Source organism: Drosophila sechellia, chromosome X, assembly GCF_004382195.2.
Source record: "Drosophila sechellia strain sech25 chromosome X, ASM438219v1, whole genome shotgun sequence".
Lineage (NCBI taxonomy): Eukaryota > Metazoa > Arthropoda > Insecta > Diptera > Drosophilidae > Drosophila > Drosophila sechellia.
Window position 1 is genome coordinate 8696275 of NC_045954.1, and position 23941 is coordinate 8720215.

The following is a 23941-nucleotide window of genomic DNA, read 5'->3' on the forward strand; positions in this document are numbered from 1 at the left end:
ATTAATATTCTTAATTGGCATTAAGCGTTTGGCCTGCCGGTGAGGTGTTTTCCTGCGGGCCAAGTGGGTGGACTCCCCTTGATAACAAGGCCAGCAGGCAGGGACGCAAAACATTTCAATAAGCGGAGAGCAACAGGACCAGCAAAATAAGCATGGCAACGGAGGCGGAGGAGGAGTAGCAGTCGCAGGACTAAGGACGAATCTCTAGAGAAAACTTTGCAGACGGATACGGATACGGATGCGAAGAGACCCTGATCCAGATGCTGATGTTCACCCTGGCATTTCTATTCAGGCCCCAGGGCCCTCAGTGTCTGTGTCAAAAAGTTTTGCCAACAATTAATAAACTTAAAGAGGAATCAAAGAATTTTAAAACTCGGCAAAAGCTCTCAAGCAGCAATAGAAAATGGAGAAATATTCAAGACAATTTTAGTGCGTTTTTATAAGCTAGCAAAAAAAAAAAAAAAAATTCGGCTTCTTTCTTATCAGGAAAAAAAAAACATGACAGATAAAAGATTTAAATGTATTTTTTCTTTTTTTTTTTTGTAGTGCAGAGTGCCTTGAACCCCCATATCTGGCTCATATCTCAACTGTTTATATTCCGCTTCCGTTTCGCAACACTTTTGACCAAAACTGGTAGCTGCTTGCCTAATCTATTGCACAATCTGAAATTATCTGGGTCTACTAAAATTTATGAATGAATTTAAGCGGCTGGCAAACAAACAAAGGCTCCACGAAAACGAATCTCTTACAAACAAGGCAAAACATCTGATTGCTTAATAAAAAAAAGAAATTATAAAAAAAAAGAATATTAAGACGTCACATGTTTCTCGGAAAAGACAGACAATTTTAAGGGTTATTAATAGGTTTCTAGTTTAGAAAATTATGGCGAATCTGATTATAATGTAATACATTTCCTTTTTCTCTTCTCTTTCTTCAACACTTTAATTGAAATACCTTGTGCGCTTTGTTTGCCAGTCGGCATAAAAGCTGAGGCAAAAGACGACAACGACATTATATTTTCCCATTTTTTTTTACTTTTTTTTTTTGCTAAAAATACTTAAGTTAATTATGAGAACAGGCAGCGGGCAAGTCAAACATTTCAAATCTAAAACATGTGTGTGACTTGATATTTATTTTTAAATCAGCAATTATATGTGTGTTTTTCTCGATTTTCACCGCACTACATGCGGCAGGTGGAAAATGCGGGAGGTGGAGGAGGAAGGGGTTGGAAGAGTCACCCCATCCCCCTGAACTTAAGTGTAAAATTTAATGCCGGCGTAAATTACGACTGGAAATTAGTTGCCGATAATATTGCCATACGCTTCGATGAAGATGCATATGCGCGGCTTCTCGATGAATGCGAGTATTTCGTTAATTTGAATAATTATTCTTAAACCGCCGGCTCACGTGGCGTATGCGCAATCTGCCGACACCTCCCCGCCCATTCGCCGCCAATTGCCAGTCGAAAATTTCGTGGGCGTGGCCAGGCGGGCTCCTTGATTTGTGTCTTGTGATGTTTTTGGCTGGGCGCAGCTGGCACAACAAGGCAAACCAAAGCGTAAAAATGAGGGAAAAGAGGAAAATAACAGCAGCAAATCGACAATAAATCAAATCAAATAAACGAAATGCGACGTACTTTGACTACCTGCCCCCCCATTTCCTCAGCCACAAAGCCCAAAGCCCAGAGCCCATAGTTTTCGCGGGTTTTTTTGCGAAATTCTCGAAATGTCATGGCTGGCAGGCAGTTGGCCTTTGGGTTCAAGATGCCGCCGCAAGCAGTAAGAACATTTAGACACCATGTGTGCATGCCCGTAGTAAAAGTGGAAGTCGGCCAAGAAGTGGACCAGCGCAGCACAATAGGGCGCTCGATAAATGGCGAGGTGTTGGTCGAGCAATTACCGGATCGAAAAGATTTTGGCAACGATCTCGAAGTATTGCAATGTTGCTGGCGCTCACTTGAGTTTCGTCTGCGGTTCAGCGCAAAAATATCTAGATACAAATCTGAAAGGAGCCCTGAGTGCCGGCGAAAATCATATTCTTACATTGCAGTTGCTAATATATTATTATTGCTATTTTACGCATTATGTATGGGGAAAATATACTCAAAATCGTAGCCATCATTGTGGAAAATTCAAACATGTGTTCACATTGATTTTCTGCCAAGATATCGTGTAATACTTAATAATTTCTGATTGGACCAAAGTCCAAAGAACCAAATTGACGGCTTGCCAAGCAAGTATGCCATACTATCCCATATATATCGCATATATATAGTACATATATGATCTATCGGCGTTTCTGCGGTTAAAAATTAACAGCTCGCTCAGCATTGAACTCTCGATGACCCCTGACTTTAGCATTTAATTGTTTATATGTTGCTACGGTTTTCTGCTTTTCAAGTTAATCGGTTAATTGAATTGAAATTGTTGAATTTCCGCCACTTTCGATTCAATTAAGACACACTGAACGTATTTCGGTTATTCGATTGGTTATTATTTTTAGGCTCAATTGACAGCGTTTTGACCCTTTGCGCACTTTGTTTTGATTTATTTTTTCTTATTTATTTTATTATTTCTTTACACACTTTGTTGCACTTTGCTGGCACTTTTTAATTATAGAGACACGCGCGCTCCGTGCGTTATTTTATTAATTATTCTATTCATTTTTCGGACTAGAATTTTCCGCCAGATTTTCCGCTATACCCATTCTATATTCTTTTCGGTTCTTTTGCTGGCGGCAGCATCCAACCGCACAAGGCAACTGAGCGGCGGGCGAGCGAACCGAAAGCGAGCAAGAGCGGCGACTGCGACGCCGGCAGCGACGGTAGCTGCGGCAGCGGCGGCACACCAGTTGGCACTTTGTCACCTCAAATGCTGCCGCTTTTCGCCATTTCACTAGACGCCGCCACAGCGTGGTGAATTTTCCACGATCAGTGCCGAGCATGTGGCTATAAAATAGCTGGCAAATAAGCTGATCTTCAAAGTAATGTTTTCCTTATAAGTAAAGTATTTTTGAAAGCTATCCTAGAGTTTACAATTCTATATATACATTTCTTGAAGCGATCACATTATTCTATGCCAAGTAGTTTTACTTTAATTTACATTGACGTAACTCAAGAATAAAGTTAGCTTAATTAACAATTTCTAGCTAGTTTGTAGTAACAATTTATTTTAATAAGACAAATATGTATAAATTAAATAAAATTTTCTCTTTGTTTAGAATTTTTAAACTTTTAATTTTCTTTTAATTTTTTTTTTAATTTTTTCTTTTTTAAATTTGTCTCCTATTTTGGTTGGCATCACTGCTAGCGATCTCTCTTTGATTTTTTTTTCGGCTGTTGCTTTTTTTTCGCCAGCGATTTCCATTTGGATCGTGATGGTGACATTTTCTAGCTCTGCCGCCGTCGCAGTCGTCGTCACAATTTCTGACGTTTTCGCTGCGGTCGCTGCTTTGTCTCGCGCTTTGATTGTTCAGTTTCGCTTGGCATATTTTCGCTTTGTGCCTTTCAATTTGCATTTCAATTTCGCCTCCATGCGCCCAGCCTCACCTACGCCCTTGCCACCGCCGCCGCCGCCGCCACGCCCCCCTTGCACCGCCCAACGCCCCCTTTAAGTGCTGACGTAGTTGTGGCAAAGGAAAAACGCGAGAAAAAGGCGATAACAGAACACAAAAAAAAAGAGCCAAACAAATGTTTCATAAAACTTAATTGTAGACGAGTGTTGTTACTGCTGCTGCTGCTGCTTCTGCTGCATGTGTTGCATGCCGCCTGCGTCAGCAGCAGCAGCAAAATGCGGAACTGCGCCAAGAAATAAAAGCCAAAAGAAAGGAAACCGAATAAAATAATAGCACAAGTGCAGACTGAAGACAGACTAAAGCAATGCATTTATCATCATCTGTTTCGGTTTTTCTTGCTTCAAAATTTTTATTGTCTTGTTCTAAATTTGTAGTGTGGCTCCCGGAGTTTTAAATTGGATATTTTGGTACAGCACTTGTGGTCTAACAAAGTCTTTTTTCGATGTTAAGAAAATGGGAAAATGGGTTCAAAAATATCAGTAAAGCCAAGCGAATGACTGTTTAATGCAGCTAACAAGCTCAGTTAACGACCCCTATTCCATTTTTAAGTGATAGGAAAAACTTAATTTGTTTAACAAATTTTCTCATTAAATCATAATCATTAAAATTTGCAAAATTTGGAAAAAAAAATAAAATTCCACCTTTTAAGTACATTTTGTTTTAGAATTTTCATATTCATATTCAGACAATTATTTTGAAAGTTGTTGCAAAAAAACTGAATATTTATATGAAAATTTGGCTTATGCCAAAATTCTATATTTACGGAAGGGATTTTTACCATAATGTGGCTAAAAATGGTCCTATAGCTGTGGGAATAACTGTTTTGAACAGTTAATTACCAATACTAACTATCATTTTCATTTTTTTTACGGACTTTGCAAAATTAATTTTTTGTGCAAATTTTCGCATTTTTGGTAAGGGGTAACATCATTAAAATTTGCAAAAAATGGCAAAAAAATAAAATTTCCATTTTTGAATACAGTTCGACTGGGAATTTTAATACAAACTCAACGATATATAACATTCGTATTCACACAATTACTTTTAAAGTTGTGGCAAAAAAACTGAATATTTTATGACGGAAATTTGACTTTTCGCAAAATGCTATATTTACAAAAAGGACTTTCTTCATAACTTGGCTAATAATGGTTCTACAGCTGAAAGAAAAACAGTTATAAGCAGCTTATTACCATTACTAACCATCCCTATCACTTTTTGAAAGATCTAGAAATATTAATTTTTGGGTTAATTTTCGCATTTTTTGTTCATCAAAATTTGCAAAAAATGGTGGAAAAATAGAATTTTCTTTTTTGAACTCAGTTCGATTGGAAATTGAATAACAAACTCAACGCGGTATAAAATTCCATTTTTGGACCAATATTTTTAATTTTATGATAAAAATACTTCTGGAAATTGAGATATTGTTGTTTAATGTGAAAACTTCCCTCCCATGTTGCTCCTAATTTTGCTCCTAATTTTTTTACAACTCAGATAATCTTGCAAATCTCTTTAAATACCATGCCTGATAAGCAAAATAAATATCTGTGTTTCAAGTACGCATGAATGGCTGTCACAGAACAGTTAGCTCAATCAGGGAATAAAGCGAATTTGGAACACAATCGCATATCCCCCGAGTTTTGTATGCTAATTTCGTGTATGCAAAACTTTTCAATCCCCACCGGTCCTCTTTCGAACCGCCAAATCGAAAGGTTTCGTGGAATGTAGATATGTATGTGCATACGTATGTATGTTTGTATGTGTGTATAGTTCCCCTCGGGGGAGTATTTTCATAAAATTATTTGCCCCATTGTCATAAAAGTTAAGTTAACTTTTTGTTTCGCCATGTTCGATGGCTGGTAGCATCTACTTCTGTTGTTGTTGCTGTTCTCGGGTTTGTTTTGTTGTTATTGTTGTTGTGGGCGGTCTGGTGGTTAAAAGGGGGGCGGGGTGGGTAGGGGCGTGAAAAAGGCGGAAAATCCAGCGGAATGTCTGAGGACCCAAAGTCACATGAACGAACCGCACACGCCCCGGGGACAAACAGAGTAAACCAAAGAAAGACGCACGAACGGTTGACGGCGTGCACTGCGAGAAATGTGCCTACTTCAAATTAAAATTAATTATATTTTAGGCATTTAACCAAAATTAAGTAAGCTAATTAAGTCACCAATAAGAGTTCTCTTTCAGAACCGATTTAGTCCGCTTAAACTATGCTTGAGCACATTATTTCTCTGAGTGTAAGCCTCTGAAGTTCAGAGTCAAAACTGAAGTGTAGGCCGCATTCAAAAGCCAAAACGAATGACTGCAGTGTCCGGCATGCGCCGCATGATTGAATGATTCTATAATATTTGCCATTTTAGCGAGCAAAAGGGTCCAAAGCATTTTTGGCAGTGGCAGTGGCAGAAAATTAAACATATCAGTCAGTGGTCATTGCCTTTGAATGCCCTGAATGGGAGATAATAACGTGTCACGCTTCGGTATCGTAAATCAGCAAATCCAACTTTATGATTGGGGTGCCCCCAAAAAAAACCAACATAACCACCCACTAATGGAGAGACCCCCCCGAGGAGAGATTTTAATGGGTATTTTCGTATGCTAGGGACAATAAGTGGTCATAAATCGGAAATTAAAAAAGATTAAAAAAAAAGGGAAACTCCAGCACAAATTGCTGAACGCAGGGCGCATTTCAATATTAATTCATTTTCATTTCCAGTACTTATCTTATGAGTGCATATGGGGCAGTCAAGGGTTAAGCAATATGTCTGCATATGTGTGTATATATTTACGTACCTGCAAGTAAAAGAGCGATAATAAAAATTATTCATTGGGGAATTTATTTACTTATTTTCGAGTGCAGAACGAATGCCTCAGCAGTTTATGGATTGCCAGCATTGAGAGTTGAATTTTTAATGAATATGCGCATAAAATTCAATCCAATTAAAGTAAAGGATATGTGCAAAGCAAATATTTGACTACATAAGCTCATATCCTGTGAATCCATAAGTCAGGATCCATAAGTTGTAGTCCTTTGTGATTTATTTGAATAAATACTTTTCTGTGCTGCCTATGATAAACCCGCGCACACACTAAGCTAATTAATTTTCCGCGAAACGGAATCGAGTTTCCCGCCACGGAAAAGCACACACGCAGAGTTCCTAATCTATCCAATCCATCAGAGGAGAGTTCTGAATTATCCATACTGCCATATCGGTTCCATCGAAAGGGCCAACGACTTCTGTGGGCGGCTGCAGCTCCTGGTGGTTCGGCTGATCCTGGTGGAGGTGCCGGCAAACAAATTGCCCGAAAGTGGTTCGTCAGCCTCACACCTCAAAAATTTTGGACACGCAGTCGAGTCGCCTTCTTGTCATTCTGGGCAATGGGATACGCGGACAACGGACAAAGGACAACGGACACGGGACACTTTGTTTGAATATTATTTATGAGCGGCTTTTGTTGTAACTCAAGGAAATCGGTTCGCTGAGCCAATTTTGCCACACTGACAGTGGGTATACTGATTTATATGATGGGTAACAAAAAATATTATATCAAAAAAAGTAAACAATTAATAATATTAATAGGTTGGTATAAAAGGGATCCCAAATATAACTCAAAACCTATTCATTTATATTGAAGTTTAATACAAGCTACGAAGAATTTCCAACACTGGTGGGCCCCATTTTTTTAATCATTGGTCTAAAGTGGCAAGAAAAGATTTATATACTCCCTAATTCCTCAGTATTAAAGTCCAATGATTTATTTTGAGGGCATTTAAAGTATCTGTGCGGTGTTTTTTTCCGGCTACTTGTTTGGCTTATTTTTTTCGTGGGGGCCCCCATAATTTATTCAAGCCGAGGGTTGGCATACGGCACGTTGTACTCCACGTCCGGAGTGGCGAGAATTATGAATTGCCAGTGGCCAAGCGGAGGATGCAGTGAGAGGGAACGTAAGCCTTTGTTTCTAATTAGGCTTAAGTCGACGGTCTTTGGCCTACTGACGGACACAAACGGACACCTAACGGACATCTAATGTGTCACCTTGGATGGCGCACGTGTCACACACGCCGGTCAAGTGGGATTCGGGATACGGGATACGGGATACGAGATCCATTTTGGGTCCAAGTCTAAAATTGATCCAAGGCCCGGAAAACAGACACAATTATGGACGGTCCGTTGGCCGTGATCCCAAAATCCTAACCAGAGCCACGTGTTAAGCTTGTTTTAATGAGTCAATTTAAAAGTTTGAAGCTCTAAAAATAGCCACCCAACTTAGGAGTGGATTTGCTGTGAATGTTGGGCGGAACCTTGAATCTCTGGCAAAGTCAAGGGAGGCCCAACCAGGGATTTCCCACATCGTGGTTTTTCTTCTCGAAATTGGAAGAATACCGTCAGGTATGTCGGGCAAGGCTTTAAACAGTTGGGTGAACTCTAATACACACTTTTCGTTCACTTTGGCTGGCCACATATTTGACAATTTGCATAGGGATGTCAAATGAGGTATAAAAATAAGAATATACCAAATAGAATAGTTAACCATTTTAAACTATTGTAAAGAATGTAGAAAAAATGTATCTTATTCCGCATCAATGGTACATACCCGTCTGCGTAAGTGACAGTGGATCCGGTCATGGACAAAGCCTTGTATCTGGCTTGCTCGTCAGTTGGTAGCACGATGTCCACGGATCGCGATCGAGTTGCATTTATATTCGGTACGGTAAGGAAACAACCATCGGCCCTTGGTTGCAGCTCCTCCGTTTTGGCATTCGACGAGAGCTTGGAGAAGCACGAATCCACGGAGGCGGCGCGATCTCGCTTCAAATCCGGTACCATTAGGTAAATATCCCGCACCACAAAGGCGTTATGATGACTGGAGGAGGCACCACTGCCTCCGGCGGCTCCGGGTGAGCCACACATGGCCATTGTCGAGGCCTCGTCCAGTGAATCAGCAGTGTCCACCGATGACTTGGTGTTGCTGTGGTCCACCTCCTCGTGCGAAACGTTCTCCAGTGAGTTTCCAGTGGGCTCCACGAATATCGCCTCCTGTCGCGAAATCGAGCGACGTCTTGCTCGAACTGGCAAGCCCATAGCTGCACCAGCATCATCGGCATCCGCCGAGGAACAGGGCGTGGAAATGGTCGGTGCCAGAGCTGGCAATCTTCCCGAATTGGAGGAGCAGGGCGAAATGGGCGGCGATCCGGGATCCAAGGGGAGATGCGGCGGCGAAGGATAATCCCCATTGGTGGGACTTAGCGTGAAGGTTATGCCACAAGGTGTTGTCGGCTGTGGTGGCAACAAGGTGTTGCCGAAATGCGGCGAACCATTGTCTGAGCCCTCCAAGCCCTCATCCTCGGAGGCCGAGGTGACCGAGCTGCTTCCGATGGTGTGGCGCCGCATTTGTCGCGGTAGGCGGGCGCGCGACTCCTCGATGCTGCTGCCTTGGCTCATGTTGCCAATGCGGATGTCCATCTCTAATGCGGCATCGTCATCCGGATCGTGATCATGCTCGGACTCAACCTCGGTGCGGGGATCTTCATCCGCCTCCTCGGTAGCCGCCTCAGTTGTCTCCTCCTCGGCATCCTCGATGGCCGCACAGACCTCCTCCTCTTCCTCCGCATTATGGCCCTCCACTTCATCCTCATCCTCACTCGCCTCCGAGCTGGTATTGCTGTAGCTCAAAGCTGTCAGCTCGCGATGATCGATAAAGTAACGCTGCTCGGCGGTCATCCGACGCTCATACTCCTCCAGATAGTGACAATGGATGCAAGGCGGCGGTGTCTTGGTGGACGAACTGCGTCGAACCTTCAGCCGTCTGGGCACCTCCAAAAAGGTGCCCGAGTCATCGCTGCCCGCCGAGGCAGTTGCCGAGTCGAAGCTATGGGATCTTTGCTGATGGGCCGCCAATGGAACCTGCAGGAAGCCAGCCTCTGAGGAGCGTTCGTCCGCCGAGGCCGATGATGAGGACTGCTGCTTGAGCAGACTGGAGGAGGCACGCTGCGACTCCAGTTGCATCTCGTCGAAGGAGGCTGAACGCACCTGCAACAAGTGATGGGATGATCACAGCGGTCAACGAGGTATCTAAAGATTTCCATCGAAAGTAACACATGCAAAACGCAATATAAACGCCACAACTTTCCACATTTATCGATCATCAAACAAAATCTTCATAAAGGTAGAGTGAAGTAGGTTTTTGAAAAGGAAAACATAACATCATGCGAAACACACAATTGCAGGAAGAACAGAGCTCAGTAGAATGTTTTAAACATAAAAACAAACACAGCACAACAACGAAAAGACGAAACAACGAAAGCAGGCCAAATAAAAGGGTGAATCGCGTAATGCAATCGAGCTTTGCAATTGTGGCGTCCAACGTGGGGCCTCAGATTTTCAACTGCAACCGGGTTTAAGACTAAGTAAAACAAAAAGCACATATATCTTCATATCGAACTAAAACCAACGACACACCCAATTTTCATGCTGCAGGCAACAACAATATCGGAATTAACGAGTATCCACCTTTTTTACCTGCTTGGGCACCTCCAGGCTATTCTGCATCTTCATTTCGGCACCTGTGGGAGTGCGGGATCGCGTGAAGGTTGTTCGCAGGCGTTGCATGGTGGCTGCCGTTGTTGCTTGCAGTTGCTGGTGGAAGTTGTTGCCAGACGTTGTCGTTGTCGATGTGGTTGCTGCTGCAATTGTCGGCTTAGTTGCTGCCGAATTGCTGGTCGAAGCTGTGGGCTCGGGCAGCTGGTCGATGGACGGATGTTGCTGCTGCTGCATTTCGCGTTGTTGTTGCCGCAAAGTGGTTGCAAGTTGCTGCTGCTAGTGCTGCAATTATTGTTGCTCCTGTTGCCTCTGTGGTTGCTGCTGACAATTGGTTGTTGTCTGCGGATGTTCTTGCTGCTGTTGTAATCGTTGTTATATAGTTGTCACTGTTGATGTCTGGGTTGCTGTTGTTGTTGTTGTTGTCGTCGTTGGACTGAATGTTGCAGTTGCAGCTACTATCGGTGATTAGTTTTTTGCTATTGCTGGTGCGAATGTTGCTGGTATTGCTGTTGTAGTTGTTTTTGTAGCGAGCTAACTGCGGATTGACAATTCTGATGGCCAATTCCATTTCGATGTTGATTTTCTGTTGAAGTTAAATTCCTTTTCCTATTTCCTTTCTATATTTTATTTCCGGTTTGTTTAGCTTCCTGTAGGAAAGTTTTTTTCTTTTGCGGCTGAGTTCAGGACTCTCGTTGTGGTTGTTGTTGTTGCTGTTGTTGTCGATTCCTGTGGCCGTTGTTGGACACCAGAAGCCAGAAGTTCTTGGTCGGCTCTCTGGGTTTTTTGTTTTACTTTTAATTAATCAAAAGTTTCGCGCTGTGAATTGCAATTTGCAAAGCACCAAGAAAAGAGCAAGGGAGAGAGCGAGAGAGAGAAATGGGAGAATTGATTACGTTAGTTAAATGATTAAAAAGCATTTTCCGAAGTTTTCCTTTCCCCCACGAAACTTAAACAATGGCTGCAAAAAAGGAAAAAAAACTGCTCAATTTACACGCCAAACAAATTTTTGCTGACCAATTTCGTGAGTCTCAAACGCACAAGCACACACACACTCGCACACACAAAAGCCCTCGCATCGAAGGTTTTCGCAAATTGAAAAATCCTTTTATCGCCACCGGTGCTAAAATTGTTTGTTTGAAGTATTTTTGAAAACTGCTGCCAGTTGCATGGCTGAAAAATTCAGGGGCCAACATAACGACGACCTTTGTCATCGTTTCCATAAATGGGTATTCGCTTACGCATAATTGAAATGGAAAATTAGGTAAATCTAAAAGAGTGTTTAATAATTAAAAATAACAGCAAGAAATTTGTTTTTTTTTTCATAAATATGTAGAATGTGATGAGTGTGTGAAATATTAAAAAAAAAATGCCGCGAGGGCAATCAGATTCGTGGTCGTGATGTTGCCCTTTGACCTGGTCATGGATATTCTTGTTTGCCATTTGAAGCGATGTGCAGTTTTCCCCCTTCTTTTGTTTTATTTTAAAACTTTGCCTCCTGTTTTGCTTTCTATTCCCTTTCAATCCATTCCAAAAACACACCGGGCCACGTGTGTGTTTAGTTGAAAGTGCTAAATTGACGGGCGATGCGGTTCGCTACGGTTCGGTTTGATTCCGGGCTGGGAAATGGATGAGACTGGGGGAAATGGGGCGAGAGGCGGTTTCGTTTTACAGACAATAGGTGGCTGAAGGAAAACAACGGCAAAAAAAAAAAGAAAAAAATCCATTATGGCATACCTTTGGCATGTGCCGCGAGTCCTCTGGTGGCGCGGGGTCACCACTCGATGAAAAGGGGGTCACCATGGGCAAAACGGGGTGGTGGGGTCTCAAATGCGAATACGAATGCGAGTGTGAGCTTGTGGGCTAAAAAAGGGATGCGGCCGGACAAAGTGCGATCCTTTCCCCCCTGCGTTTTCTTTTCCCTGTTTGTGTGGGTCGCAAATTGAAAGCGTGAAATTAAATGAAAATGATATAGCTTTGAAATTGAATTCCATAGAAATGCCGAAAGTTTGCCAGGTGACAGCATGGATTGGCTTTGCGAGTCGCAAAGAATTTGTTAGAGTGCGTAATTAGAAAAGCTGCCGGGGCATCTGACCTTCGTCGAGTTACCCAGATTTAATTGGAAATGCGTGAGAAGCAGGTGCATTCATAGGTGCATAGCCCATTTTCGCACTGAGTTTGTTCGCTTGCGATTGCCTACTTTTCGGCATTTTTCTAAACAGTAATCTCGCTACAAATAAATCTAGCAAAATTAAGCAGTTAACCCATTAAAGTCACAACAAAGGCATAGCTTTTAAATACCCTTTTAGCAGGAGGTTAAGAAGCCAAAACTTTCAAGCAAAGTTTCTTAAAGAATTGCCCTGATTTATGCCACTTTACTTGGGGGGGAGGGGGGAGTGGATACTTTGTAATTAAGTAAATTTCCGGCCAAGTAAAATGCCCATAAATCTTGTACATTGTTCGCCACTCAGTTAATTAGTCGAGAACTGACAGATTGTGCTTTGCAGCGATAAGCCAGCAATTCGAATGGGAAACCATTTTCAATTGACCAGCACATTTTCTCCCTTAACTTTCTGCATCGTTTAAGGGGCCAAATCAAACATACACACATCTATATACATATATATTTAAATATGTATGGAGAGAGCCTGGCTCATTACAAACACGTTATTTATTTGCCGACCCCTTGACTTGACCCCGCTGCCCTTGCCCTTTGCCGTTTGCCCTCCACTTCCCTGATGGCCTCGTAATTGTTCAGCGCCCGCGTGGCACTAAGTAAAAAGTTTTGTATAATTTTTCATAAAGGCACACAGCCCGACAAGGAGCCACAACAACAATATGAAATATATATTTATATATATATTTGTATATATATATATATACAGCATATCAAAGCGCTGCAAGTGGAGCAACTGGGGAATCGGTGGCGTATGAGGAATTTCCTTATTATGTGACTGAGCAAACCGAACTCCCATATCCTCGGATTCACTTCGCTCTGGCTGGGAATTGGGTATATAACCCCCCCTGGGCTGTGAGCGCCCCTGCCCTTTTAGTCTGGCTCATTAAAGGTGCCACAAAAATGAAAGCGCTTCACTTACAGGCCATAAACAATTTGGTGAAATTAATTCGGACTCCGCTTTCAACATGCACTCTGCATACAAAAGTAGCAAGAAATTAAACTGAAACATACATCAAAATTTGTGCAGAGAAAACTAGGAAAACCTTTCCAACTAGAAAGCGAAAATTTATTGAAATAAAGCAATTTGCGAACTTTTGGCAAGAATTTAATTGGTCCGAGTGGCTGACTTCCCCCTTTTTTTCGCATTTTCCTGGCCCAGACGCTGAAAATTAATCCGCGGCATGTTAATTTTTCCGGCGGAGTAAAGCTCGTGGAAATTGAGTTAGTCAGGCGTGGATCTGCGGTCAAGAAGGGGTAGGGGTTCGGGAAGTTGTCTCAAATAAAAGAAGAAAAATATGTTAATTTCAATTAATTGTTGGCAGCAGGGAAAGTTCTCGCTCACAGAAAATACGAATAAAAAAACAAGAAAAATAAAACCAAAAACGAAAAGAAAAATTGGTTAAAATGGAGAAGAGTTTACGCTTGATGGGGTAAGGGTTTCCAATTTTCTTTTGGGTTTGGGGTTGGGTTTTGGATCTTCTTCCTTTTGTCAGAATAACTTGGTAGCAGCATCATAATTTGCTGCCATTTGTCGCTGCCACAAAAAAGAAAAAAAAAGAAGAAGACAAGACGAGAAGTGTGTTTTTGTTGCACTTAATGACTGTTGGGGAAATTTTTTAACGCGTGGCGTTTTTGGGCGCCAGGAACTTTATCGAAAGGTGGTGGCGTGGAGGGCGAGGCCAAAAGTGTTCCCGGAAATTCAGTAGAATATTTAAATAAATTTTTGACAGAGTAAAACTCGGCAAATAAAACGAAAAGTGAATGGAAAAACTTTTTCAGCAGTCCCCAACCCCAAAAACCCAACCCATTTTCATTTTCTGTCTGGCTTAATTTTCTCCTCGTTTTTTTTTCGCTCTGTTTTCTTTTTTTGCAAACTGGGCTGACTGGAGTTGTTGCACGTGTCCGGGGGATCCAAGGATGCGATCGAAGGTCTAAGGACGTGCCCGATGATTTGGCATATTTATCAATGGCATCGGAATACGGAGACAAACTGCCGGCAAGAGTTTGAAATGTGAGCACAGGGTTTTTGCCTGGCGTTTATCTTTGGAGAAACAGAAAAGAAAGCAGAAGTTTGGCTACATAAAAAAAAAAAAAACAAATATATATATAAATATATAAATAACAATTATAGCACATGTAAAGCCTCTTTCTTCTAAATTATGCTAATATTCAACATCTGCCATCAAAACAGAATATTTAGCTTGAATTGCATTTTGAGAGAAACCCCAAAACTATGTAACATTTTTGCGCAGTGCATCTTCATCTTTGGCATCTCAGTTGGTTGGCACTTTGAATGCGAATTCAATTCGGCCTGCAAGTGGGTCAATAGTGACGTCAGCAGGTGGCAAAAATAAAAAAAAAGGAAAAAGAAAAAAGGAAAAGCCTCCTACACACATACAAACAAGGAAAGGGTTTCCAACTTGAGCGATTGCTTCCACTTGAGAAGCCGTTTTTTGTTCGCTTCTCGACTGCTTTTCTCACAGTTTTCCTCGCATTTCCCCAGCAATCTCAATCGATGCCAAGTTGGGCTGCAAGTGGAGCAGGTTAAGTGCAAATCCTTGTAAGGATATGGCATCGATAGTCCCGTGCACGTATATCTATATATATATATTTATAGAAGTATATGTACACACTTACCATATCGAATGTTTGAAAATCGCGCTCAACTCGCGTGTAAAACGCGTCATGCAATTATCAAAAGTGACAGACAAGTAATGAGAAAGAACGAAAGCAACGAAATTGATGGGCAGCCTGAAAAATGTGTGGAATTGCACAGTAAATTTGGGGAAAATGTTTCAAAATGACCCCGCCAAATTATAGTGAATTATGTGGAATAAATAAATACCTAAATACCACGATTTTTGTCCAATTAAAATGCTTCAATCAAAGGTTGAATGTATTTTTTTTCCATACCTTTCTTTTGATTATGGTTACGTAAATAAAATCCACATTTTTGGCATCATTGATTTCGAATGGGATTTTCATAGTTTTTTCTCCTCTTCTTCTGATTCACGCATACATAAAATAAAATCGCGTGGCTTTTCCACTTTTCCCCAACATGACCTGACCCCTGATCCCCTGACCTCCTGACCTGACATTTTTGACACTCTATTGAAATTGACTCGTTTCGATTCGATTCGATTCGATTTGTGTGTGCCATTGGTAATGTGTGGTGACTTCTGAACACTGCCACCCACTAATGCCACCGCAATGACCTTGATGCCACGCCTATGTCACGCCGCCTGCCCCTGACAGCCTCTCGAAACGAAACGAACGGCATTAGCCATAGGAATCGAAGGGGCAATATTTGATATCCACTTGCAATTATGTCAGCACACACTGACAGGCCACAGCTCGTTGACTTTTCCAAAAGCGTAGGCCCACTGTCGCATAGGAGGTAATGAGCGGGGGGAGGGGGTTGTTCTGGAAGGGGGGAGGGTAATGTGTGGGGAAGGGGTGAGATATAATGCCCGACTCTGGCCAAATCGCACCGAGGTGCTAAGGCAACGTCAGACCCACTCAAAGTCAACATAAAGTGGCCGGGAAATTAGGGCATTTAACATGCGGCTGGTAAAAAGAGCGGCTGGAAAAAAAAAGAAGAGAGCAAACAAGGCCAAAATGCGCTAAATACTTGGCTCAATAAACGAGATTGTTGTGCAGCTTGTCTGACGATCAACGGGCAGCTTACTACCCTGGAAAAATACCAATATAAATACAAAATAAACTCTAAAAGAAACAGTCTACATTTCACTTTTTTATAAGGAAGCTAGTAAAACTATATGTAAATCCAAGTTTTTGCATAATGAACATAGGAAAATGTATCTTAAAGATGAAAGTAGCAAAAATGTAAATAAATTGAAATTAAATAAATATATAACATCATTTTTAATTGAATTTTTAGTAGTTAGCTCATACAGTTTACAGTTTTGAAAAATCCACAACTTGGAAACTAATCATCGTCAATGGATGAATGGATTTTCTTTCAATGCGAACATGACCAAAAGCCCACCCCTTCCCCAACTTTTTTTTTTATTTTTTAGTCCCTAAAAGTAAAATAGAATAAGTGCTAAATGGCTGAGCACATAACAACAAGTTGGGGATAATACGGCAAATGGGAAATGCTGAAATCAGCGAGGGCAGTTAGACGCCTCTTGGTAATTTGAAACTTGTTATGGGCCAGGTGCTAATCAATTTTTAAGCAGCTTCAACAACAAACAACAGAGCCCGCCCCCCTCCCTCCGCATTTCCCTTGATTTCTTCGACGAAATGGATGGCAAGTGAAGAAATTTCCATTCGCTTAGTTTAGAAATCGAGTTCAGTTGTTCGTCAATTTCCAACTCGAGCGGTTCGACAAGCATAGGAAATAGTTTTCAAACCTTTTTTTTTAAAGTGCCCTTTGAGTGTTTTGAAAGTTTGCTCCTCGTTAGACAAATAATGAATTTGGCAAGATGTCGGAATAGCTGAGAGCACAGCGGATCGAGCCTCTTATCGTCCGAAAAAATGTGATTATTTTTGAAAAGCGGCTATGCCTCATCTAGTCAATTGCATTACTTTGACGCTATCAACGTTGGAGGATAAGAAAATAGTTATTTTTAGTGATAAATGTGTGATGGTTTTGTAAGTAGCTTATGTAGTTAACTCTAAGGATTTAATCCTCCCAATCAAACGCCACTTTCAGTTCATAATATTTGATAATTACTCCTCATCCGGCGGAGAATTCAATTGTGCGGCAGCTTATTAGTGAAATTAATGCAGGACATGTTGGAACATAGGGTCTATTTTGGAGGGGATTTGCTTAGCATAATGCTCATTAGGCTCATTACATGCCAGCCAAGATGATTACAATGGAAGTGGCAAACACCGGATTGCGCCCACTCCGATTGCACTTTCACAGGATTTGTGGGTGGCGCCAGGATCCGTTATCTCATCAGCTCTCGCTTCTCAGTCCTGAGCTCTGAGCTCGGCCCTACGCACAACAATGGACTGCAGTTTATTGTAATATCCATTGAAAGAGCCAACAGCGAATGCAATCAACATCCGTCTGGGGCCTTCTAACTTTTTCCATTAACACACAAAAGGAACTCCCCCCTCTCCCTCTCTCTTATGTGTATTCGGATATATCCTGGATAAATACTATATATAGTAATGAGTGCTTGACAGGAGAGGAGCCTTAGTTGCCATAAGTTTTCGGCACACATCTAGCAGCACAGTGCGTTGTTCATCGTCTCAAACTTGATGGCGTAATCTCTGTGTCCCCACTAATTAGCCAAGTCTCTTTCACTTGCGAAAGTTTTCAGTTAGCTCGGATAAAGCCAAGATGAATGTTGACGTTTGGCTCAAAGAGATATATATATATATATATATATATGCTAAACACTAAACTAAGGGGGAGAAAGGTGTGGGTTTAAACACTCTATTAATAAAGCCAGGCCAAAAAGTTCAAGTAACTTCCATAATTGGCTAATCTAGAGCACAGTTACATTTACTTATTATTGAAATTCTATTTAAATCACTTTGGTTTTTAAAGACTGAACTTGATTTCCTATATTCAACATCTGCGCCAAAGAAATTTATACACAACACCATCAATGATTTTCTCATTCGCCATGGGTTTAGCATTTCAATTTCGGGAGCAAACAAGCTGGCCCATTGATAGCCCATCGGATCTGATATCTGATTAACTTGTCCCAAAACAGAATGTCAGCAAACACTTTCAACGTTGTCTGCTGTTTGTTTGTTTGTTTGTCGCCAAGTGTGGGAATTTCCCCAACTCCTTACCTCCCTGCCTGCCTCGAAAAACATCGACATGCAATAACAGCCGAAACAATAACACCAGAAACAGCAGAAGCAGCCATCCTGGCCAGATGACAAGTAACCCAAAGCGAAAGGCAAACAACAATTAAGCGCATAAACTGGGGGATAATCCTGCCATGAGGCGAACTATGGAGTACTGAATGCTGGGATCTGGGCACTGGGAAAAGCTGAAGGAAAACAATTTCCATAAACATTAACAAAACCGTTTCGGTAGCATAATCAAGTTCAGCATCGAGTTTCCAAGTCTCCGGCAGACACAATCTAATTGTAAATTATGTGGGACAGTGTGCAAGTGCGGTAGAAATGAAAGTAATAATACAATATAAAATAAACAATGAAATATAAAGTGTAGTTACTACTCGTTATTATCATATTTTAATGGGCTATGAAATATAATAATCATCCAAAACAAAGGCATATTAGCATCTAGAAATTATTGTAATACATTTTAATTACAGCGAATGGCGAGTTAAATTCCCAGCGCTATTCACGCGGCCGCCACTGTATGTGTACACTGCTGGAAAAACTTTGTCCGGCACGGCACGGCACAAAAGTCCGAAATTGATCGGCATTATTCAATGGGATTTATGTATGAAGCCCCGAGTGGCCGAAAAACTTTTATTTATTTACAATTTGTTGCCATTTGTTTCAGTTGGCCAACTTTCGCAAATGTCCCTGGGACAGTGGCTGCAAAAAGTTAGCTGACTAAACACTAAACACGCCGCAAATTTATGCCGCTCAACTTGCGCAGCAACTTTTCAGTTTCCATTTCAGTTTTCCGATTCAGTTTCCGTTGCCGTTTTATTATTTTTATTTTCTATATATATATATACATTTTTTTTTTGTGCCTCAACGTGTTATTTATTTTCACCACTTGAATAAATGTATCAGTTACACATGTGTGAGTGGGTACGGCCTTGACTGAAAGTGGGTGGACGAGTGTGGCAGTGGGTGAATGTGGGTGAAAGTGGGTGAAAGCAGGGCAGGAGCAACAGGCGAATGAATCATGGGTGACACATGAGTGTGGCGCCGCAATTGAGTTGTAATTTATTTGCGAATGGATGCAAAGTTCTCGGTGTGAATGAGCAAATGAATGGCAAATAATTCTCGCCGCTTCTCGGGATTATTCATTTCAAGGATTTGCCGGGGTTCAAAAGGTGCCAAGTACTGTGCCACAGGACTAACAGCTGAGTTATGCGACCTATAAATATGCAACATTTGTTTGCGGCTCTCAGTTATATGAGACTACATTATTCATTTAAATTCCTGATTATTTGTGAGCAAAAAATCATTTAAACTCCTTTTTTCCAAACAATTGATATTTACCAAGGGTTGTTTTTATCATAACTTGGCCTAAACTGATTATAAATATGAAAGAATAGCAGTTTTGAGTCACTAATAACCAATACTATACATCCCAATCACTTTTTGACGAATTTTGGAAAATTAATTTTTTTGATCAATTTTCGCAATTTTGGTAAGGGGTAACATCATTAAAATTCGCAAAAAATGGCAAAAAAATAGAATTTCCATTATTGAACACAGTTCGATTCAGAATTTAATTACGAACGCAACGATATATAACATTCCATATTCCGACAAATATTTTTTAAGTTGTGGCCAAAAAACTGATGATTTTTAAACCGAAAACCGGAAAAAAAGCTTTTAGCAAAAAATTGATTTTAGAAATGGAATTTTCGTCATAACTTTGCTAAAAAATGTCATAAAGAGGAAAGAATAACAATAAATTTTGTGCAGCTAATAACCAATACTAATTATCCGTATTACTTTTTGAAGGATTTAGGGAAATTTATTTTTGGGTCAATTTTTACATTTTTGGTAAGGGGTAACATCATAAAAATTTGCAAAAAAATCTCAAAAAATGGAATTTCGATGTTTTAACACAGTTCGATTTAGAATTTAATAACGAAATCAACGATATATAACATTCCATAATCAGACAATTATTTTTTAAGTTATTGCCAAAAAATTTATGATTTTTGCAATGCAATATTTTATTACGTATGTACGTTCAGTTGCGTAATTAAATATTAATTGCTTAATAAACAAATTGAAATACGTAAACTGCAGTCGCTGGAGTACTTGAAATGCAGCAAAAACTGAATAATCGATGAGTGACTCGCTGGGCAAACAATTTGTTGCTCAAATATGTTAATGGACAGGATGGTGGAGTATTGGGTTATAGGTTTTTCGTCCGAAATTACCGACCCAATGAAATCTACACTCATCCGGTTGTCAGCAAATGTCCAAATCGCTGGAAAATTGTGTTCCAAATTAGGTTTATGGTTCCCACATTTAATGGCCAGCGCCCGAAAGTATACAATATTCATGGGGGGCACTAAAAGCTTCGAGATCCCAGGGAATATATCGTATCAAACTGGCTGAGTGTTCGGTAATTATAATGAATTAATAATAAACATAACGCATAATGCGACACAAAAGCGGCGAACGGAATGCCGTCTGTAAAATGAAAAACCCAGCAAAAGTCCAAACGACAATTGCACTTTTAATTTGTGTCAATTATTCAGCGCACTCATTTCGGTGGCAGGCAGCACAGAAAACATTCAACAAATCGACTTTTCGTTACTTTATACCCGCTGACCGCGATGCACACACTTTTTCACACTCAAAGAAAGGTGTTTTTCCAATTATTGCTAATTTAATTAATTTGATCAAGCAGCTAAAAATATAACTATTTTTTATTAATAATCCGTTTGAGCAACAAATGAAATTAACTGTCCTTTCAAATTATTTCTGGTTGAATTAAAGTTTTGTAAAATAATGATGGTTGTCACGGCAATGTTAAGCCAAATGCCAATGAATATTCTTTTAGCTGCACGGCTGTCTGATTCCGTTAATGCCGGGGTTGAGTACTCGTACCCGTACTTGTTCTCCGGCTAATTAAAGTCACGGCCGGACTCACCGGTCCCCGGGCAGTGGCTGCTGTTCCTGTTCCTGTCCCGCTGCTCGTTGCAATTAATTCCAACATAAATTTGCACTTCTCATCACAGATACCCACACATCTGTGTGTGTGTGTGGCTGTGTGTGGGTTTCTGTTTTCCCCAACCGCCTTACCCTAACAGCAACTGGGATTCCCCATAAAACCGCACTCCCATACCAACGTGCTGCTCTCCATTTCACACATCTGAGTGACCTTGGGCGTGTCAGCGCCTCCGCCTCCGCTTCCGTTTCCGTTTCGCTCCCGTTATTGTGCCAAACCCCAACTGTTGCACCTCGTTGTTATTATTGCCGTTGACCCAATTTGCCACCTCTTCCTGCCGCATCACTCGCAGTGCTAATAAATTTTCATACGAAACAACACGGAATATATGTATGTATGTATGCATGCATGAAAGACAAAGGTACGAGGGCCGACAATTTAATGGCCACGTGCACGTCGGTCCTTCTGGAGTTTAATATTTTCTCTGCTCTTCCAATTTTTTTTTATTTACTTTTTTTTTGTTTTTTGTGGCATATTAATTTCGGCCACTAGTCCCGAGTTCAGGGTGATTAAATGAAATTTACGAGTACTTCGTAACAACGGTTTGGGGCTTTTGCATAGGTTCGAGCAGCGAACTCTGTCAGAGATTGATGTGTTGTGCTGTGTTTTGTCCTGACATTTGGTCAAGGGAATTTCGTCTATTATTAACTGGCCTACGCTGCGTATGCGTAATATGCGGCGATACTAGTACTGGATAATTGTCGGATCGCCAGATGTTCGTAGTGGATTATGAACGCGCAAAATATGCATGTCGGTGTAATTTGGCCAGCTGTCTATTAACTGGATCACATGGCGTATGCGCAATGTGTAAGTAGCATATGCAAATTCCAGTGGATTCATACAAAAAGAGTCGAAATTTCGCAAATCATTAATCAGCAAATCGATGTCCAGTGTCTGGATTCGTAAGCAGCCAGGATTAGTGAACAGTAAATGTATTCAGAGATATTCTGTCCAAAGCTTTTGTGCTTATTGCGAATTCAATAAAACGCTTTCATTAAATTTCCTACGAAGAATTTCAATTAGTTGGCCTAGTTGTAAGCTACTTAAAGGCTTGAAATTCCATATTTTAGCATAAGGATCAGAGAATTTTGAGACTTTTGTAGTCAATATCCATTAAATATACTTCTTGCCCGTCCAAAGATATTTAGTTATTAATTTGACAATGGAAACCCCAATCGTAAGCTCATACTTTGCCATGGATACCATACATTCGCAGGCACCCAACTCATCGGAAAAGCCCCAGCTGTAGTCCATCGGACTTTTGCTGCTTTTGCCGGCTGTCGAGTCCTGTCGATGCGATGTTATTCAAAATCCAATAATAAGCCCAACAATTATGCAGGACAGGCAATAAAGTGCAAAGCAGCGTGTTCCCCACAGAAAATACAACGCCAGTGAAATGGCGACGAAATAAATGTGATGCGATAGTCCAAAACTACAACTGACAGCACGATGGGCTGCGGAGTTGGGGGGGTTTGGGGAAATTCAGGGAAAATTCAGTGAGGAAAATAGAGGACAATGAAGAAAGGGGAGCCTGGTACCATGTTTATGAGCTGCAATGGCGACGCGTTGACAGCTTTTGGTCAGGACATCGTTTCGTATCCCCAATGTCCTGGGGGCTTTCCTCACATTTTCCACTTCTCATTTTCCTCTTTTTTTTCTCTCTTTTAGTGCTCCTGTTTTTTACGAGTGGGCATGCGAGTGTGTGTGTTTTTACGACAAGCAGCCAGTTTATTGCAAGTGTCGGCCTCGTCTGGGGTTATTAAAGTTTCAGCCAAGCATTTGGTGTGAAGTCGCATTGCGAATTGGTCTTCATGGCGGCGTTGCATCCACAATTCCCACTCGTTATTTTATTGCTGAAAAGTGCAATCATAAAACGTTCAAGGCCCCCAATGCAGTGCAACGATGGGGGACACGATCAGGAATAGAAGCTAACAGGCAAACGGGGAGCAAATATATGAGAAATTGGTCATCACTTAGCTATTTTTCAACAGGTTTATTAAATAAATATAAATATAAAATATACAAAATTAAGAAGACGACCGGATATTTTTGATAAAATAAACATTCCGTTTCGTTTAGCTCTGTGCATGAAAACCCAACCAAGAAAAGCGGGAGAGAAAGATGCTTGGAAAATGGGCTTGTTTTTCCCCAATGTGTGTGCACATTAAAGCTGCCATTTCTGAAGCCACAAACAAAAAACTCCCTGTTCAGCCTTCTCAAATGGCTTTGTGCATTTGAAATGTGCACTTGTTTAGAATATTTGTACTCTCCTTTTTTCCAGGCAAAAAGTGGAGGTCAGCAAATAATGTTTGGACTCGCCAATCGTCCAACTAAAAGCCCATAAAAGCCTATTGACACAATTCAAAGAACAAAATCTAAAAACAAAACGAACAACCGAAACAGGCCAGGGATGAGAGAAACAGGAGATATACATAAACTCTACAGTCTGAAAGTCAGCCACCACTAATGAAGTTCTAGTGGCCATTTGAAAATTAAGGGGAAAGCGCAGAGGAAAAGCGATAAAATGTTCAATGGCTAATAGGAATAGATAAAAAAAAAATCGCTTTGGTGTTTGAAAGTGACAAGCGAAACGGTATTTTTAATGGCGAGTTAAGTGGAACGGTTTTCTTCTAGTTTGCCAGTTTAGCGAGTGTCAAGAAAATCTGTAGAATTGGGTAAAGTGTGTAAGAGTTATTATTAACTTGGGATTCATCAAATTATTGGCAATGGAACAAGGAAAAGCCTTCAATCGTTGAGTATGTGTATAAATGTTTCATTTGCAGCTCATTATCGGTGTACGCACAGTAATATTATTACGTT

General features: G+C 40.9%; 1 protein-coding gene across 19 annotated transcripts in view; it reads right to left on the minus strand.

Moving 5' to 3' along the window:
- LOC6619746 (eye-specific diacylglycerol kinase) overlaps nucleotides 1–23941 on the minus strand; it is a 111349-nt gene that overhangs the window by 15876 nt on the left and 71532 nt on the right. For 3 of the 19 annotated variants that reach the window (XM_032724698.1, XM_032724700.1, XM_032724695.1), the window contains exons 1-2: nucleotides 10080–10940; nucleotides 8164–9599 (exon numbers count right to left, since the gene is read on the minus strand). The exons of 5 other annotated variants lie outside the window; for them this stretch is intronic. In XM_032724698.1, coding sequence (XP_032580589.1) covers nucleotides 8164–9599; nucleotides 10080–10343 — 1700 coding nt within the window. In that variant the 5' untranslated portion in view covers nucleotides 10344–10940. Of the gene's footprint in view, nucleotides 1–2584; nucleotides 2755–8163; nucleotides 9600–10079; nucleotides 10943–23941 lie in introns of those variants that run through there. 11 more of the 19 variants (XM_032724699.1, XM_032724702.1, XM_032724697.1 and 8 more) reach the window with 6 other exon arrangements.